This window comes from Lactuca saligna, chromosome 7 (assembly GCF_052625555.1).
Source record: "Lactuca saligna cultivar CGN05327 chromosome 7, ASM5262555v1, whole genome shotgun sequence".
Classification (NCBI taxonomy): domain Eukaryota; kingdom Viridiplantae; phylum Streptophyta; class Magnoliopsida; order Asterales; family Asteraceae; genus Lactuca; species Lactuca saligna.
The window spans coordinates 131,924,386-131,943,316 of record NC_136423.1 but is presented as its reverse complement, the minus strand read 5'-3'; the positions used below and the strand labels follow the sequence as shown (position 1 = coordinate 131,943,316).

General features: G+C 35.3%; 2 protein-coding genes across 2 annotated transcripts; one reads left to right on the top strand and one right to left on the bottom strand.

Moving 5' to 3' along the window:
* Window positions 1-10,980: 10,980 nt before the first annotated feature.
* Window positions 10,981-13,011, top strand: LOC145007240 (zinc finger BED domain-containing protein RICESLEEPER 2-like). The gene is made up of 4 exons (XM_078966212.1): window positions 10,981-11,680; window positions 12,054-12,240; window positions 12,323-12,905; window positions 12,976-13,011. The coding sequence occupies exons 1-4, from the start codon at window positions 10,981-10,983 to the stop codon at window positions 13,009-13,011; spliced, it is 1,506 nt and encodes a 501-aa protein (XP_078822338.1).
* Window positions 13,012-13,535: 524 nt separating this feature from the next.
* Window positions 13,536-18,345, bottom strand: LOC145004543 (sulfate transporter 1.3-like). Its single transcript, XM_078963478.1, has 14 exons — window positions 18,269-18,345; window positions 17,645-17,999; window positions 17,363-17,411; window positions 17,071-17,278; window positions 16,794-16,968; window positions 16,634-16,699; window positions 16,433-16,546; window positions 16,198-16,314; window positions 15,426-15,552; window positions 15,030-15,316; window positions 14,748-14,938; window positions 14,519-14,598; window positions 14,360-14,436; window positions 13,536-13,844 (listed from the first exon to the last, which is right to left on the bottom strand). The coding sequence occupies exons 2-14, from the start codon at window positions 17,972-17,974 to the stop codon at window positions 13,704-13,706; spliced, it is 1,962 nt and encodes a 653-aa protein (XP_078819604.1). The 5' UTR covers window positions 17,975-17,999; window positions 18,269-18,345; the 3' UTR covers window positions 13,536-13,703.
* Window positions 18,346-18,931: the final 586 nt, after the last annotated feature.

The window sequence follows — 18,931 nt, the reverse complement described above, 5'->3', positions numbered from 1 at the left end:
TCGCGCTCCACCAGCAGAACATATCTACAATGGAACATCTCTGAAAACCGCTCCCACATCACCATAGTCCTCTTATCAGGAGAATACATGATAGTAACAAGTCTCCACCAATCCTTCGCTCCGGACCTGAGAAGGTTCAAAGCGCACCTGATCTTCTGGTCAGCTAGGCAAGAGAAAGTGAAGAAGAATCCCTCGATGTTAGATAACCACCACATGGATATGATCAAAATCTGAAGTCCATCGAATGTCAGGGGCTTCGTTTTATTGAAGTCCCGATACTGGAAGACTCTCCTAACACTAATCCCGATAGCAGAAATGGTTGTGGTGGCTGTAGAAGTAACATCCTCAGATAGTGCAACGTATCGCTCATCAAAGTACTCCACCATAGCGGTCTTAATAGACCCAAACATTTCCGACATCTGTGCCCAAAATAGGGAAATAACCTCCTCCTAAAGGATCTCCCTAACCCGATCCTCAGTTATTGCTGGATGATTCTGGCCACCTGCTACTGATCCCGATCCAGACCCTGCGTCAAACTGTTGCATCATCACCATACTGAAAATAGACTAGGGAGACATCAAATAAACACATATCATACCAGGGGAACCAACTCCCAACAAAGCCCTAGGGGTTGTGATTTCCCTGCTATGCGTACGGGTCATGTGCTTTCAGTAGTACAGACCCATACTACCTTCCACACCTACCCATATTTTTCTTAGAGGATCATCATAAGCACCCTAAAAATACATACTAGAACACATAAGCACTTAATTCTAACTTCCTAAAGGAAGATTGAACATTATACGACTGGTCGACGACACCCCACACATATCATCCATGAAACTTCCGCAACCCTACAACACTCGTGTACGCTAATCATACATAACACTGGATCCTATAGACAATTGAATACTTGATTCTATCCTAAGACCTTCATAAAAAAGAACGTGAAATAAGGCCAAACCAAACATTCTTAGGATACAAAATCTTATTTATATACAACTATGATGTATACACTATGCAACTACGGTAATGATTTCGATTCCATATGAAGAAGACCACTAGGCTATCCGGCATCATATAATCAGAAAATTCTATCATGTAATTCCTGAAGATCCCTAGCCTATCACTAGAATGATGTTCTAACATATCACAATATCAAATTAAAGTGTGGTAATTTAGGGTTTACTTATTGGCTCCGACTGATCGTACATATCACATCCTCTTTGATTATTTCGAAAACAATTTGGAAAAATCATTTTTAAAACCTTTTCCTTAGTTTTAGAATGGATTCACACGAGTGTTACTCCAATTCACTCAAACCAAGGTTCTGATACCAACTTGTAACAACCACAAAAATCATAAACAATATTTAAACCTTTAAAATCTACCTAATTCATAAATTGTTCACAAATCATAGTTTTCAAAACATTTTCCAAACATCAGAGTCTTCCAAAATCACAAGTCATAAACAAGAGGATGTGTACGGTCACGCCTTCGCATTTCCTTGATCATCTGAAGTACATGAAACCACAACTATCACACCCCAAAACTACGAACGGCGGAAACGTTCAGCGGTGGAGGACGTCATGTACAGTATCACAACAGTGTAAAATAGTAAACAAGCAACAACATCATCCATTGCATTATAAGTAAAGTTTTAATACATATGTGTTCTTTCATTGTAATAAGACACCAAAAATATAATCAAAATAAAAGACGAGACTTGTCTGCTTCGTCTTTTCAAAACCTGGCCAACGTACCTGTCTACTGATGACCTGAGAATACAAGTTATTTTGAAAGAGAGTATCAACTTTAAAGCTGGTGAATTCATAAGTATTTAAGTATCATTGACTTGCTTTGAAAAGCTGTTTTAAAAGTCATGTAAACCTTTAAATGAAAATGTTGATATAAGTATGAAAAGCCCTAGAAAATCCCTTATTTTCAATTATTATGAAATGTAGTCTTCAACCCAGACCCGAATGTTTTGTAAGTAAAGTGATAATTTTTCCTTCTATTAACTAGTACTAAAGCACTTAGTCTAACTCATCGTTTATGTGAAAGTATCACAAAATAAAGTAAACATGAAAATGTACTAATGTAAGTGTTGTCACTGGGTACTAGGAGTAACACAACATCGCAATAAGCGAAAAGTATAACCTAATGAACATCCGAAGATTGTCCATTTGTCCTCTGTAGCAGCAGCAGATGGGTGGAAGGGTTAGTCCTGATATCGATCTACCTAATATAAATAGTAACCTAATGATCATCTGAAGATTCTCATCTCATCCTCTGTTGCAACAGCAGGATGGAGGAATGGTTAGTTCCGATATCGATCTACCTAGTATATGTAGTAACCTAAGACCTCCGTAGATGGTCATCGACCACTGGTGCTAATCAGTGGGATTCGGAATAGTTAGTGCCACCTAGATATCCCATTGAACCAGGATAGGAAATATAATTTACACAGAAAGCAGTAATAAATCATCTTCTCAAGTCAAGATACGAGTATCCAGGTAAGTGAATACAGGATAATGCATCTATGTAACAGTGTTCATGTATGGTATTCATGTAAGTGTGTTCATGTATCAGGTAAGTATATGTAAACATGTTCATGTATTAGGTAAGCATATGTATATGTACCCATGTATCAGGTAATGTACTGGTGTAGACTCATGAATGAACCGACTCTTGTGTGATTCCTTGTAATAGGAATAATGTTTGATATCTTCAAATTATCCCTATGATAATTTACTGAAAGGTAGTTGGGTGTTCAAGAAGGTAAACGTAATGGTTTTGCAAGGTATCTAAGAGTTTTGAATAATAATTAAGAGTGACTTGATGTCATGTTAATAAACATTTCAAAACTAATACTTTTGTTATCAAGGTATTTTAAGATAGAAAACCATTTCATGCATCATATTTTGTAGTATGTGAAATATGCTGGATGAAAACACAATTATAAAATACATATTAGTGATTTAATAACATGTTGTTTTCTACTTGTATCCCCCATTAAAGCATTTAAAAACATTTAAAGCATTGATTAAGGGGTATGAACTCACCTGTAGATGGTAGTTTAGATGAACTGGACGGTGCAGGATTGTTAGGTGTCAAGTGAGGACTTGTACACACACTATGATCCTAATGAACATATAATCACACATATATGCACTCAATTAGACTTATTTACTAATTGATAATGTTAAGACATCCTAGAACATAATAAACACTTTATATAAGTGTTTTAAGCCGTAAGGTTTGCATCTAAGCTATTGTGGGACAAGGTACTTGGGTTTAGGGTTCCAAAGGACCCTATACTTGAGTTTACTCTCCATATTACCTGACACATGGAGTTTACGGTTGTAAACTCTTGAGTTTACGGCCGTAAACTCCCAAACATGGTGGTATTGTGTGTTTTGAAGTTCCAAATGATTCCTAGAATTACTCCAACTTGGTGGTTAAATTCTTGGAAGGGTTTAAGGCCTAGAAACACTCCTTAGAGGAGTTTACGGCCCCAAGGCCATTTCTTTTGGAGTTTACTGCCGTAAACTCCCTTGGAATGGTGTTTTTGTTGCTTTCAAGTCTCTTGCACATGTGGTATAGGTCTTAGACTTTTATCCCAAGCATATGAAGGCCTTTGACACACTTTGGTGCCCTTTAATCATGTTTACGGCCCAAGAACCATGTCATGGCTGTAAACTCACTTTGGAAGGTGTTTTTGATGTGTTTAAAGCCCTTGATTAAATGGGAACAAGTCTATGTAAATGCCTAAGGCTTTAGGTGCCTTAAAAGCACCCTTTTGTGCATGATTTTGGAGTTCACGGTCCAAGATCCTCTTGGGCCATGAACTCCCAAACTTGGGTGATTCTTTGATGTTTTCTTGTCCCTAATACACTTATACATGAGTCCAAAGTCGTATCATAACATAAGGGAAGGTCTAGGCATTGTTTCGGGAGTTTACCGCCCAAGAACACCTTGGGGAGTAAACTCCTAAATCTAGTAATTTAGCCATCTAAATCATGTTATAACCGCATAATAAAGTTTCTAACACTACTAGAAAGTGTTACTCACGTTTTGGTATAAAAACCCAAAGATCCGTGAGAGAGAAAATGACTTTTCTCTAGTTAGAAATGCGAATAATGAATGAATTTGGTTCAGAATTCTATTTATAGTCCTGAGATTTTTAGCAGAAAATATTTTATTCCCGAAATGATCTCTAATATAATAGAGTGTTGGGATAACAGTGTTGCACAAAACTCTAGTGCATCCACTCTCCTGATATTTCCTGAAGTGTAAACCCTAAATTACTCAAACTTATACGGAAAAGTATGAAAGTTTACTGTGACTGATATAACTTCTATTGAAGTGTTATTGTTTATACAGAATGGAAATTCCGGGTTGTCACAACAACCAAAAACTATAAGCCAAAGCTTAGTAAGTTCCCCCAACGTACCAACACATAAGCATATAACATATACAATAACAACATGAACTGGTCCCATTGCTAAAAGATTGGAGTACCTCGAAGCCCACAACATTAGTCTGGCTTGTCCGTGGGGACAACATCTTATGTCTGGCTTTCTCCTTGACCAAATCGGTCATTGGACTGAAATACCCTTAATCCCTCAGTACGAGTCTAGAATACCACCCAATCCTCAGCTCGTATCTGGAATGCTCCTGATCCCTCAGTGTGAGTCTGGCATGCCCTACCCGACCCTCATCTCATATCTGGAATGCTCCAGGGTTTGCGGCTACCGCACAAAGCAATACAACCTCAACCTAACACCATATGTCGATATATAACAGATAACAACATATACATATAATCATGCAAATAGAATCATAAGTAGCCCTACAAATCTACCAAACTAGCATAACTATCTATTCCTTGATCAACACATCAGAGAATAACGGGATATCAAATCAATGGTTCGGCCTTGGTGCATTCGACCCATAATTACAGTGAAGAGAACTCACATCCTAAGCTGCACGAAAACTAATGAGGTCTCGACTCCGAATCTTAGCTCCATTGATACCTAATCATCCAAGTGACCAATCACAATCAAACTCCCAAAATACCCAAAATATGCTGAAGGTCAAACTTGGTCAAAGTCAAGGTCAAACTGGTCAAAATCCTTGAATCAACCGAGTCAACTCAGCAAACGTACACGGGGCATACTCTGGAGGTACGCTGGGTGTATTCCTCTGTTTGACCACATCGGTGTTGTTCACTGCGTACATTGGGCATAACCCCAAACTTCATATTTTCCCCATTAAGTGCTTAATATAACATCTGGGCACGTCCAAATGTAGATCAAAGGTCAAAATGTCATTAGGAGTCATAAAGTTTCCAACTTTATGACCTTGCATGCTCAATAAGTGCTTAATCAAGAAAAAATCTTAATGCTTTAAGACTCTCCATAACATGCATGGGAAAATCCAACCATTTGGACTCCATTTTTATGACTTAAGACCTCTGCTAGGGTATGAAAGGATAGCTCAATGGATCAAGAACATGCCATGCTCAAGATCTAACGTTTTGAGACCAAAAAGCATCATAAAAAACACCCATTTCTAGATCTATATGATGGAGGGATAAAGTTTCAAGCTTTATACCTTAAAAGGGTTGCCAATGAGGTCCAAATCCCAGATCCAAAGTGCTTCACTCCTCCAAGGTGAGTTTTAATTCCTTCCTCCTTCTTCAAAGCACAAAAACACACCCTCTTAAGCTCGAAATGGCTCCACAAGGCAATTTAGGGTTGCAAGAACAATCTAAGAGAAAGGTAGCTAATGAGGTGAAGGGAAATGAGGCTATAATGGGGTTTAAATACAAGCTAAACCCAAAAAATTAGGGTTTCCATATCTTGAAAGTACACTCAACATACAACATGTATGCCCAACACACTAGGGCACACTCTAGTACACTTAGTGTACACACGTACGCATGGCGTACTCCCCTAAGGCTTATTTACAAAAATGCCATTAGGGCTCTTTTACACACTTTCTTGAACTTAGGGACCAAAATGTTACATCATTAAATTATAAGGTTAATATTAGAAGTATCTTATCATCGACATGTTACAATATACAAGTTATAAGCTAAACTAAACGCTAGATGGTTGTAATGCGAAATAAGACTTTTTGTTCAAAACGGAATGTTTCATCAAACGCTAATAACTATAAGCTCTTAAAATGCTCATAAACGCTCCGTGCCGAACACACCCCTAAGCTCTTAAACATGCTAAATTGTAAATGAATGAAGAAGTTAGTAATTGGTGAGATATTTAAGCCGACAAAATTATATCCTTCATTGCTAATCATTTCTATTTTCTAAAAAAACAAATACATATCAAGGTGTTTACTGCCTCAGATTCTCATATCAATGAAAAATATTAAAGATGACAACTTTTGAAAGATTGAGACACAGAAGAAGGAAGTTATTGTCAGTGATGGCCGATGGTCATCAAATGGAAATGATGGAGGGGTCGAAAGTAATCAGTGATGGATGTAGTAGCAATAATGCAATTGCTAGTATAACTAATGAAGGATGGAACAACCGGGAGTAAGGATGAAGATTTACGGGGGAAATAATAGGTGGCATGAAGATCACAGGTGTTACACCCACTTCCTGAGTCTTAGCGAAGAAAAGAAAAGCAAGGAAAAGAAAGTAAGGAGAGAAAGAGAAAATAAAGTGCAAGAAAATATACTTTAAGTTCCTAAGTTGAAAAGAAGTGAAATGAAAATTAAACATATTGTTATTTTTTCTCTAATTTATTTCAAATTGGAAAGAAAGTTAGGGGGGAAATATTTTCTTCCATAGTCTTCTATTTTTTTTTTTCACTTTCACTCTTTAATGAAACTCACAAATACCAAATTCTTTTATTTCTTCTCACTTCAATCCATTTCCCCTATTTTCCCTTGGTAAGTTTAACCCGAGAACATGCTCTTAGTTAACCGATGGTAATTAGGTTCTTTTTTTAATTTAAACCTACAATTAAATGATAAATAAATTAAAACACAAGTGTTTTAGTACTATTTTCTAAGAGCACAAGACTTACGTCAAAACTCCACGAACGAGAGGGACCAACACAAAAGTAAAATATTTAAATAAGATAAAAATAAAAAAAGATCCTTTTCGATATTCATATACGTTAACTTATTTTGATTGTGCCTCCCCAAACGAGCATTACAATTACATGTCATTATTTCGCCGAATTTGGATGACAACACGACTTTGAAATGATTTTCGGATGATAGGAATTATAGTGTCACTGATGGAGTTATTTTACACTCTTTCCAACATTCTTATTGGTTTAAGAGGAGAGAAAGATAAAGAGTTGTCAACCCCCTTCATTTTCTTGGTATGACGTTTGAAGGGGGTGATGTTTCTTTGCCGTCCGTCAAGTATTATAGCTTTATAAAATAAATTTTATAAAATAAAACCATACCGTCAAAAGTTATTACAAATGATATAAAATAAATAGTATCAAAGACAAAACTGCAAAAATATCCCTGTGGTATGTATTTTTTTGGAGTTTTAGTTCAAACCCCGATTTTTTTGATTTCGTGGTCCTTTTATACTAGTTTTATTGTGTTTTTAGTCCCTCGAAAAATAGAAAAGACTAAAATGCCATTCTGATATTTTTTTTTAATGTTTCTTCATTTTAATTTAAAGAAAAAAGAAAATAACTAATTAACTGGGTCCACATCTCTCTCTCTCTCTCTGTGTGTGTGTGTGTGTGTGTGTGTGTGTCATCGGAAAAATGCAACATCAACCATAGTTGCTGCCTCCCTCGATTCCACCCCCTTTATTTTGATGGTAAGACGACCCAACCACCTCCCGACGAACATCGTTGCCAGCTGAAGCAATCCCATATCACAAACAGTCCATGTTGGATTTGTTTAATGGGGAAGAAGAACTGCCCACCAATTACCCTCCTGTCTTCTTTTATTTTCGTCCACCGTCCACCACACACACACAAAACCCAAAAATAGATTCTCTCTCTCTCTCTCTCTCTCTCACACACACACATTGATGTGAAACGCTATTTTTCTTATTCTTCTCTTTGTATCTCTCACAGATTTGAGGTGGTGTCTGAAACCAGACCTGAAATGTTAGTGTTTGTCGACATTGGAGCCAGAAACCACAAGTCGTCGTCTCTACTAGGGTTTGTAGAGCCATTGCTGGTTACCGGTGCTGGAGGCTAGGGTTTTGCGACGAGAAGAAGAATCAAAAGAGGGAGGAGATACATGGGTCTATCATGATGAAGTAGGAGGGTCGAAAGGGTGGTTGAAGCGGCTGTAGTTTATCCAGTCGGTGGTTCCGACGAGCTATTTCTTGTCTTAAACTCCTTCACCGGGGTTGTTTTCGATCCAAGATAGAGCAACAATGATCGGGGTGTTGAGGAGGTTGTCATCGACAGAAGAGGGGCTGAGGAAGGCTGGCGATGTCTGTGAAGGAGGGTTTTGTGACGAGAAGAAGAATAGAAAGAGGGAGGAGATACTTGGGGCTATCTTGGCCTTGTCGGAGATAAACACACACACACATGAGAGAGAGAGAGAGAGAGACTTTTTTTAATTAGTTAAATAAATAAATAAGTATATACATTTAAAAAATGAAAGAAATAAAAAATAAATAACCCAAGGGTATTACAGTCATTTCATTATTGAGAGGGACAAAAAACACAATGAAACTAGTTTAAAAGGATCACGAAACCAAAAAAATTGAGGTTTGGATTAAAAACCCAAAAAAATGCATACCACAGGAATCATTTTTGCAATTTTGTCATCAAATTATATTATTAGAGTTAAGAAAATATTACATCCGCCGATAACGATTAACAATATATGAACACACAAAGAACATACGAGTCTTTATAAATTACAATACTGAAAAAAATTCAATAAATAAGCTTTTGATATTTCTGGTCGCATGGTATATAACAACAGATGCACGCATCGTGAAAGAAATAGTTGTCATTCGGTTGGCTTCTTATATACAACCTTCATGCATCCTCTCAATTCCTTTATATATCTTGCTCCTTTCCTCAAAATTTTAAAACCTTTAAAAGGATATAAACACACTTAGGGCTGTAAACGAACTGAACGTTCGGTGAACAGTTCATGAACCGTTCGGCGGGAAGTTCGTTTATGTTCGTTTATTTAATAAACGAACGAACATGAACAAGATATCTGGTTCGTTTAGTTAAACAAACGAACACGAACAATGCTCTTGTTCGTTTGTTTACGTTTGTTTACGTTCGTTTACGTTCGTTCCTTTACGTTCGTTTATTTATGTTTGTTTACGTTCGTTTATTTATGTTTGTTTACGTTCGTTTGTTTATGTTCGTTTGTCTATTCATGATTATTCAATTATATATATATATATATATATATATATATATATATATATATATATATATATATATATATATATATATATAAAATCAAATATTGATTACGTAAATTTGTGTACATGCAATAAAGTACTCTAGTGAATTAGTTATAGGTTTGAAAAAGAAAAATGATTTTTTTGTAAAAGTGTCTAAGTTAAGGGACCATTGGTTACAAGTGTTTAAAAGTAACGTGGCTAATTTTGATTAAAAGAAGCAGGTGAAAATATTCAAAATATTCATTACGCTCTTTTGTCTTCGTCAAATTCGTTAGGGTTTGCTTCCTCACACGCCGTCTCCGCCTCAGACGAGACGATCAGATTTGTCTTCAAGCCGTCTACACCTCAAACGATAGAACTTCATCACGAGACCATCAGACTTCAGGTCACGCCGCTTTTGGACTTCTTGTGAGCATCTATCATAGACCATCGTCTCGTACTCTGTTTTCGACTTCTACTCAGACATAGGCAGTTTCATCAGCAGGTAAACATCTACTGAAGCCTTTTAAGCTGTATAATTATGTTGGTTATTTTTTTAACACTTCCATGATAAGATTTGATTATTATTGCATGGTAGATGTCCGATGTTTCTTGTAATCGACCGCCTCTTTTTGATGATGATCAATATTTAGACTCACACTCGCCATTCGAATCGACAGAATCTGAATCAAGTACAAACACTCCAGTGATGGAAGACACTCCTTGTCCTGATGTTATTGTTATTACAGCTGATGATGGAGATGTCGATTCAGCTGCAGCAATGGATGACCTTGTTGGTGGTACAGAACAAGCAAATGCAACTAACAATGAAGAACAAATTCCATTTACTAAAAGAAAACGGAAAAAGACTTCGGAAGTTTGGGAACATTTTCGTGATATTAAGTTGGAGGATGGAACAGAAATGTGTGAATGTATCCACTGTAAAGAAAAAATAAAGAAACTTAAAGAAGGAACAACCACACCATTGCTTAGGCATGTTGCGAACGATTGCCCGATTTTAAAACGAAAACGAGAAGTACAAGGTCTTAAAGGGTGTAAGCAACGGAAGGTTCTCACCCTGTCCCCGGCATTGTTCTCCGACGATGTCCCCTGGGCGAAAGGGGACACCATTCTCTTTCTTTCTTGCCACCTTTCTTGTGAATCATCCTGAAACCACAGTAAGAGATGATGGGAATAACAAAACATAAATTTTGAAATGAGACGACTCTTTCTTGAACTATATGAATTGTTTCATTATTCGTTATTTCTGGGTCTTGCCTAAGGTTAAGGTAAGAAAAAGAGACAGCTACTGGACACTACGGGGACTGTAAGCGATCTAACAGAACTGGCTTGTTGAACGGAACTCAGACTAGAGATATCAAATGACCTAGGGGACTGGACCTCTAGATGTAGCACTGGATGTAAGAAAAAACAGCTACCCAGGAAGATTTTATAGTCTTCGCTAAAGTAGGTATGAATTATCATATCCTTTTCAATCATTTTACCAGGATGAACCATCATGAGACCAGCGGCATAAGGCTTATGAATGTTATTTACCAATATAGTCTCGAGGTCGGATACTATGAATGGTTTCGTTAAATTTAAAGATGTTTCCAGGAAAGTCGGATGCTTCGTCAATGGTTAGAACTTGGAAATTTGATAATGCTAGGATGAGAGAGGTTATTTCTCATATGCTTATGGTCCATGAGTTGCCTTTTAACTTTGTTGAGTATGATTTGTTTAATGTGGTAATGAAAGAAGCTAATCCCGCGTTTAACAAGATATCGCGTGCATCAATTAGAGAAGATTGTATTTCTAGTTATGGAATTGCAAAAAAAAGAGTTCAGAAGTTGTTGAATAATGTCAACCGAGTGAGCATCACTACTGATATGTGGACATCAGGTCAAAATGTTCATTACATGGTAGTGAAATGTCATTTTGTAGATTCTGATTTTAAGCTTCATAAAAATATCTTGAGTTTTGTTGATGTGCCTCCACCTTATTCTGGAGTATGTATATATGATTCTCTCTTTAAGTGTCTAAAAGAGTGGAATATTGAAACAAAGGTTGCTACGTTAACGGTGGATAATGCTAGAACTAATGATGTAGTGGCTAAGAAGTTGAGGGAAAACTTGAATCTTCAAGAAAAACTTGTTCTTGGTGGAACGTTGTTCCATGTACGATGTTGTGCGCATATACTCAATTTGCTTGTTCAAGATGGTCTAGCAGAAATTGAACCTATTATTCACAATGTTCGTGAAAGTGTGAAACATGTGAATGCGTCCCCGGGTCGATTGCATATCTTTAGTGAGCTAGCTAAACAACTTTCAATGTCAAAGAAGCATTTGATTCAAGATGTTTCTACTTGATGGAATGCTACATATGCTATGTTGTCTAATGCTTTGGAGTTCAAAGAAGTGTTTGTAAATTATGCCGATCGAGAGTCCACATATAAAAATTTGCCAAGTGATGAAGATTAGAAGAAAGTTGAAGATGTTTGCTCTTTTCTAGCACTTTTTGAGGAAACTACAAAAATCATTTCAGGTATTATTTATTTTTATATGTTTTGGTTTAATTATCACTTTTAGATTAAAAACTAATCTGATGCCTATATCATACATCTATGTTTATTTTGACTAAAAAACAATCTGATGCATATATGTAAGTTTATTTTTTATAGGTTCTGAATATCCTACATCCAACTTATTTCTTAGCGAGTTGTTTGGAATAAAGGAAGCTTTGGATGCAGTAGCTTTAGATGGAAGTGAATATATGAAATCAATGGCCATTAAAATGAAGACAAAATTTGACAAATATTGGGGTGATTGTAATTTGTTGATCTCAATTGGTGCGGCATTAGACCCAAGGTATAAAATGAATTTAGTTGGGTTATTTGGTTTTATTTGATGTTTTTTTTTTTAATTTTAATTGTTACTCTTTTTGTACCAGGTATAAAATGAAATTGATCGACTTCTCTTTTAAGGCCATATATTCTGACAATGAGGCTCCTCGACAAATGCAAATAGTTCGGGATACTTTGTATCTATTATTCGAAGAGTATGTTGATGCCCATAAAGCATCGGTTGTTGCTTCATCAAGTAGTGGAACAAACAGTGGTGTTGCCGCTCCCAAGAGTAGTTTTGCTTCGTTAACCGGACGATTGGGTAGAGGTCTTAAAACTGGGACAACTAAATATGATCAACATATTAGAAGTGTCGATAGTTTTACTGCTTCAAAATCAGAACTTGATACTTATTTGGAAGATGGAGTTTACATTGGTGAACCAGGTGCAGATTTTGATGCATTGGCATGGTGGAAAGAGAACAATTTGAAGTTTAGAATTCTTTCCAAAATGGCTGCCGATATCTTGGCAATTCCGGTCACTACTGTGGCGTCTGAGTCTGCTTTTAGTGCTGGTGGGAGGGTTATTGATCCACATCGTTGTTCTTTAGGAAGAAACATGGTAGATATGCTTATTTGTGGAGCTGATTGGTATAGACATTATTATGGGTTAGAGAGAAAGAAAAACAAGGTATATTTCTTATTATTAATTTTTTAATATTATGGATTTATTGAGCTAATAACTTTTTGGTGTGAAATAGAAAAATGAGGATATTGTAACTATTGAACTACCTTGAGGAGGAAGATGATAATTGATGTTCTTGATGGTAAATGTAAATAAATTGTTTATACTTTAACGCTAATTACTTTTTTACTTTTTGATATAACTTTAATAATTTTGATATGTTTTATGTTTTTTTGTTAGTAGAATGGATGTTGAATTGAAAGGATGGATGTTGGATTGAAGGATCGGCTAGAAGGGAAATGGTTTTTTGGTCTTTTTGAAGTATTATTTGGTTATTTTTGTATGGAATGGAAAACAACTAAGTAAAACTTTATTGTAGTGTTATGTTTTTGGTGAACAACTAAGTAGAATGTTATTATTGTATGGAAATATTGAAGACGTGTTTGTTTTCATTTAAGTTCATGGTTGTTTATCTATGTTCGTTTAAGTTTGCTTGTGTTCGTTCATATATGTTCGTTTAAGTTTGTTTGACTTTGTGTTCGTTTATGTTCGTTTGTGTTTGTTTATGTTCGTTTATCAACTAAACGAACGAACATAAACGAACACGAACACCCTAAATTGATTAACGAACGAACACAAACATAAAAAGTTAGTTCGTTTAGTTGTTCGTGTTCGTTTGTTGTTCGGTTAAAGTTAAACAAACGAACACGAACAAGCCTCTGTTCGTATTCGTTTGGTTCGTTTACAGCCCTAAACACACCATAATATATATAATCCGGATAAAATAAAAATAAAGTGATTTTTTTATGCTTGTTCCATCTTCGGGGCAAATGTTAGAACAGCGTCGGCAACACTTAGGAAGATCTTGTCTTCCCCGATCAAATCTACGAAATTAGCCGCGTGTAGCTTGTCGAGTACGGTTTGTCCTGGATTCGTTAAAATAAGCTGTGTTTACAAAAAAAAAATGTTAGATTTCTTTTTTAACTTAATTAATGCAAAAGAGAACAGCGTGGAACTGAAGATTCCATTCCATTTATTATTTATTTATTACTTTTTTATGAGGTAGACGAAATTCAATCCTGTCAGTTCTTTAACGTTCCATGTTTGATGGATTTTACCATACATAACAATGTTAGATTTTTTTTTGTACTGTTGTAACAGGTTATTAAGAATATACATGCTATTTAAAAGTTAAGCAAAATAAATATTATATCTTATTATTTATCAAGGACATATATAATAATAATAATAATAATAATAAGAATAATAATAATAATAATAATATATTTGTGAATGTGTCTTTAGCTATCTTTCTATCTTTTTTTTCTTTAAATATATCTCAAATATTATTTATCCAGATATGACTTAATTAAAAAAAAAAAAAAAAAACCAACTCAGCCATATCATGTTATAACCGCAATTAAATAATCAACATTACAACAGGTTGATTATTTAGTTACCTGAACATCTTTCTTTTGTAGACCACCATACAATTCTTCCAATGCATGAATGCCACTCGTATCAATATCAGTAACCGCTGCAACATGAAGAAACCTATGTAAACTTGTAATCAAATGTTTCATATCATAACAAGAAAAATTTACAACAATTTCCCTTACGTGACATATCAACTATCAAATATTGAACTTTGGGTTGATCTTTAAACGATTCTTCCTCATCCCTTAGCCACCTCAAAATCCTACAATAACAAGATACATATGAGAATATTTACACCCAACATCACAAGTAATTTTCTACATCAATTTTCGATTATTGATTACAATTAGGGTACTTATATCTTTTATTGTCCCATTGACACAATTACTAGTTACAACTTTTGTTCATTACCTCTCCTTGATGTAGTTAGAATTCGAGAAGTAGATTGCAGAATCAACTTTGATAATCAAAACACCGGGAACCCTAGTTGCACCGGGATACTGCTCTACGTTACGGTACACGCTAGTCCGTGGGATCTTACCAAGCACCGCTGTCCGGGGTCTAGTCACTTGTAACAAAATTTTTCCAAACGAAATAGCAACCTAAAAAAACAATTACAAAAAATAATTAATGTTAGTTTTACAAGAAAATCTTCATGAATGAAAGACTTTCCTAAGTAAGATGCAATTATACCGCAATGAGGAGGCCAATTTCAACAGAAGCGAAAATAACACCGAAAAACGCACCCATACAAGCTACAAAGTCAAACTTATCAATCTTCCATAGTAGGATTGCTGCATCAAGGTCAATGAGACCTACAACTGCTGATATAATGATGGAAGCTAGGATTGCATTTGGAGTGTATTTGAATAATGGAGTGATGACATAAAGCGTCAATAATACGATTATCGACATCACGATGTTGGACACTGCGGTGTTGCATCCCGCCATGTAATTCACTGCTGATCGAGAAAACGACCCTACAAGCAAAAAACAAAAAAAAAAACGTACAAATGGAATAAGTCATTAATTCTACGAAAGAGTACAATATATAATAAGTTGGAAATTTATTTAATTTAATTATTCCACCTGTGGCGACATAACAACTTGTCAACGAACCAACTATGTTCATGGAACCTAAAGCCACCATTTCTTTGTTTCCATCAATTTGATAGTCCTTCATTGAAGCAAATGTTCTTCCAATTGCCACAGCTTCCTGTGTTTTATATAAATATATAATTAAGCATATAACTCATATATATATATATACTAGCAGCGTACCCGCGCAAAGCGGCGGGGTTTGTAAATTCTTTCGGTGATATGTTTCCTCTACAAAAATGTTATGTTACAAAAGAAAGTACATGTCGAAAACAAAATAATCAACCTATGGTGTTATTTGGGAGATGAAGTCATTTTTTGTTCCTAGATGGTGGGCTTTATAGCAGATGAGGGAACAAAGAGGTATATGCGATTGGAGGGATATTTGAATCAACATGCTAAATTTAAGGATATCTAAAAGGGTTCAAAATTTGAATGAATCCGGGATTTGAGGGAACAATATCAAATTGCTGAGAAATATAAGGAGATTTGATGATAAATATTTGAATTCAAAATGTGGTTAAGATTTAATATTATTTTATTAATGTTTACTTGTACTATCAGCTTTATTATTTGGACGTCTTAAAAAAATATTATTATTATAATCAATCTATTTTTAGAAATAGTTAGATTTCTTTTATAAGATAGTAAAGATATATATATATATATATATATATATATATATATATATATATATATATATATATATATATATATATATATTTGTGTTTATGTGTGTGTGTGTGGGTAGTGCATGATATACCGTGAGTGCGATCAATCCTGCAATTACTCCAATCTTGAAACCTTTGGCAAGGAAGGGGCCATTGAAAAAAATTTCATGTGCTGATGATGGATTGATTCCTTGTTCGATATGACGTACCTTGAAAGTTGAAATATCATTAATGAGAGTTTAGTGAATAAAAATGGTCATATGATTAAGTAAAAGCATTTGTAATGTAAGCTGTTGAATGGATATTGTGGTTGTGTGCTGAACTTACTATTTGAACACCTTCTTTGTCTGCACGAGTGATGAAGACGGAAAAAGTTGAGATAATAACGGAAATCAATGGAGCTATAGCAGGCACCCAAAAGAGCTTCTTGTTCTTCTTGCCCTGATCAAATTGAAAAACAGAATGTGAATTTAGGAATACATTAATTACAGATCATTCTGAGAGAAAAATGGAAAGAACAAGTCTTACGATGAACTTGGCAACGAGAAGGAAGATCAAGAATGAAACTCCTATCAGTAACGTCTGCCAGTTCCACTAAAAAAGAAAAAAAAAAAGTCAAATCGATCACCTGAGTTGTAACAATCTTTAATTTTTCGTCTTCTTATTAATCAAAGAAAGATCAACCCACTCCATGATGCGCTGATTGAACCACAGAACGCATGACTGAGATGATGTCAGTCTTTTTGGTGAAGTCTTTGATTCCAAACAACCCTTTCAGCTGTTGAAGTGCGATGGTGACAGCAGCTCCTCCCATGAACCCGACAATGGCAGCATGCGACAGAAAGTCGATCAGAAAACCCAATCTGAGAAACAAACACATCATCCAAAACTATAAACACCTGGACCAAAACGACAGTGTTTTGATCGATCATAAGTGTGAAGATTAGATGTGAGTAAATATATACCTGAAAAACCCTAGTGTGAATTGAGTGACGCCAGCAAAGAAAGTCGCAGTGAATGCGAGACGTTCGTAATCGTGTTTTTGTGTGACGGGATCGAGTTCTTGTCGAAGAAGAGTTCCAAGTAGAAGAGAGACGACTGCAACAGGTCCAATGGCGATATCTCTTGAGCTTCCCATGAATGCGTAGATAAGAGGTGGAACGAAGCTCGAGTCTGTAGGTTTGTATTAGAATATATATTGGTCAAAGATTTGAAGAATTTTTTGTTGGAAGAAGATGAACTTTTGAGAAAACTTACACAATCCATATTGGGCGTCCAGGTTTGCTAGTTTTGCATAGCCAATATCCTGAAAAGAAAAGTAGAAAAAGAATTAGAGCGTAATATCGTTGATGTATATATAAATAAAGGCTCTTTTTTCACATACTAAAGTGTTTCTTTCTAAAATAGCTATGAGACTTAAACCTCCTTTTGTTTCTACAAAAAGGATTATGTTTCCAACTATATATATTGTCTAGAAATGGAAACCCTAAGGAAATGTCATTTTGAATCATACAAAAACACACCATTTATGTTAATTACCTGAGGGATACAAAGACTTGCTATGGTACATCCAGCAATGAGGTCGCCTTTAAACTTAGAGAAACTATAATCTCTATCCCATTCGAGAATTGGAAAAAGGGTTTGAAACCCTAAGACAAGCTTTCTCTTTTTTGACTGGCCCTTGAAAGGTTTCAATGGATCATCAGAAAGAAAAGTTTCCTTGAGGCCGGTTTTGATCTCTTTCAACAAATCTTGCTTTGGAGGCTTCTCTACCTTGTGAACATAAGTCAAATCATCCGTTTGGTGGAATGAAGGTAAACTATTTGTATCCGAATCCTTCCACTCAACATCAGCAACCCTCCCACTCATTGTGGTTTGATTCGTGTTATATCACCTTCATAATCAAAGAAAAAAGACTACTTATTAGTATATCGGTATTTAACATCTACATAAGCTATATATAATACTCCATTTGGTTAGAGCTCCATAAGGAACCATATCTTTTCATTTAACCAAGGAACCACAGCGAAAATGCCACTGCATCTTTGTATTTTTCATTGCAAAATCACATTCGCATGTATATCTCCTCTAATTCAGATGTGAATCTTATGGTTCCTAGGTTCTGTAAAAAGATGTGAAATATGCTGCATATAGTACTCTTACCTATGAAATTATATTTCAAATGTATCTATGAATGCAGATGTTCTAAGCAAGTAATTGCCAAAAGGATTGGGGTGGGATAAGTGGAGATTGAGGTGACTAAGTACTTATAAGATTGCAAAGTCAACCTTATAACAATAAGCATAATATAATACAATTTATACAGGAATGAATCTAGATAGCATATGGACCAAATACGGAAACCCACAAACATATAGGGCTGTAATTGTTTCTGAGGGTGCAGCTGGTGAAGTTAAATAAAAAATTATTCTAATAACAATTTTAATCTACATCCATGTCGGACATATATTATTTTTTCTAGGGGTTGATAACTTTAAATTTTAATAGATGTAATATGTTCGATATATGCACCTGGCTACATTTTCAATGAGTTAAGATTCTTAGTTTCCATAATGACCACCATATCATACCTGTTTGTCTCATTATAATTGCAACACTTCCTTTTATAGGAGTTACAAACTAGGATTATCTATTGACCGGTTATCCTCAATCCATGCACACTTTCTTAGATGCCTTATTCGTTAAGATTTGTTTTTAAAATAAAAGATATTTTTAGATTATGATATATTAGATAGATATGAGAGATTCAGTTTCCTTTCTTTCAGGGATCGACTTCATATCACTCTCTTACATATTTTGTATTTC

What these genes read in the sequence shown, in the direction of transcription:
- LOC145004543 (XM_078963478.1), bottom strand. Translation starts at nt 17,974, where the DNA reads ATGAGTGGGAGGGTTGCTGATGTTGAGTGGAAGGATTCGGATACAAAT. An exon ending in GGACGCCCAATATGGATTGT is followed by an intron (nt 17,279 to 17,362) that starts GTAAGTTTTCTC and finishes ACAAACCTACAG; the next exon opens with ACTCGAGCTTCGTTCCACCT. An exon ending in TTCAATCAGCGCATCATGGA is followed by an intron (nt 16,700 to 16,793) that starts GTGGGTTGATCT and finishes TTTCTTTTTTAG; the next exon opens with TGGAACTGGCAGACGTTACT.
- LOC145007240 (XM_078966212.1), top strand. Translation starts at nt 10,981, where the DNA reads ATGTTTCCAGGAAAGTCGGATGCTTCGTCAATGGTTAGAACTTGGAAA. An exon ending in GGTGCGGCATTAGACCCAAG is followed by an intron (nt 12,241 to 12,322) that starts GTATAAAATGAA and finishes TTTTTGTACCAG; the next exon opens with GTATAAAATGAAATTGATCG. An exon ending in TAGAGAGAAAGAAAAACAAG is followed by an intron (nt 12,906 to 12,975) that starts GTATATTTCTTA and finishes GGTGTGAAATAG; the next exon opens with AAAAATGAGGATATTGTAAC.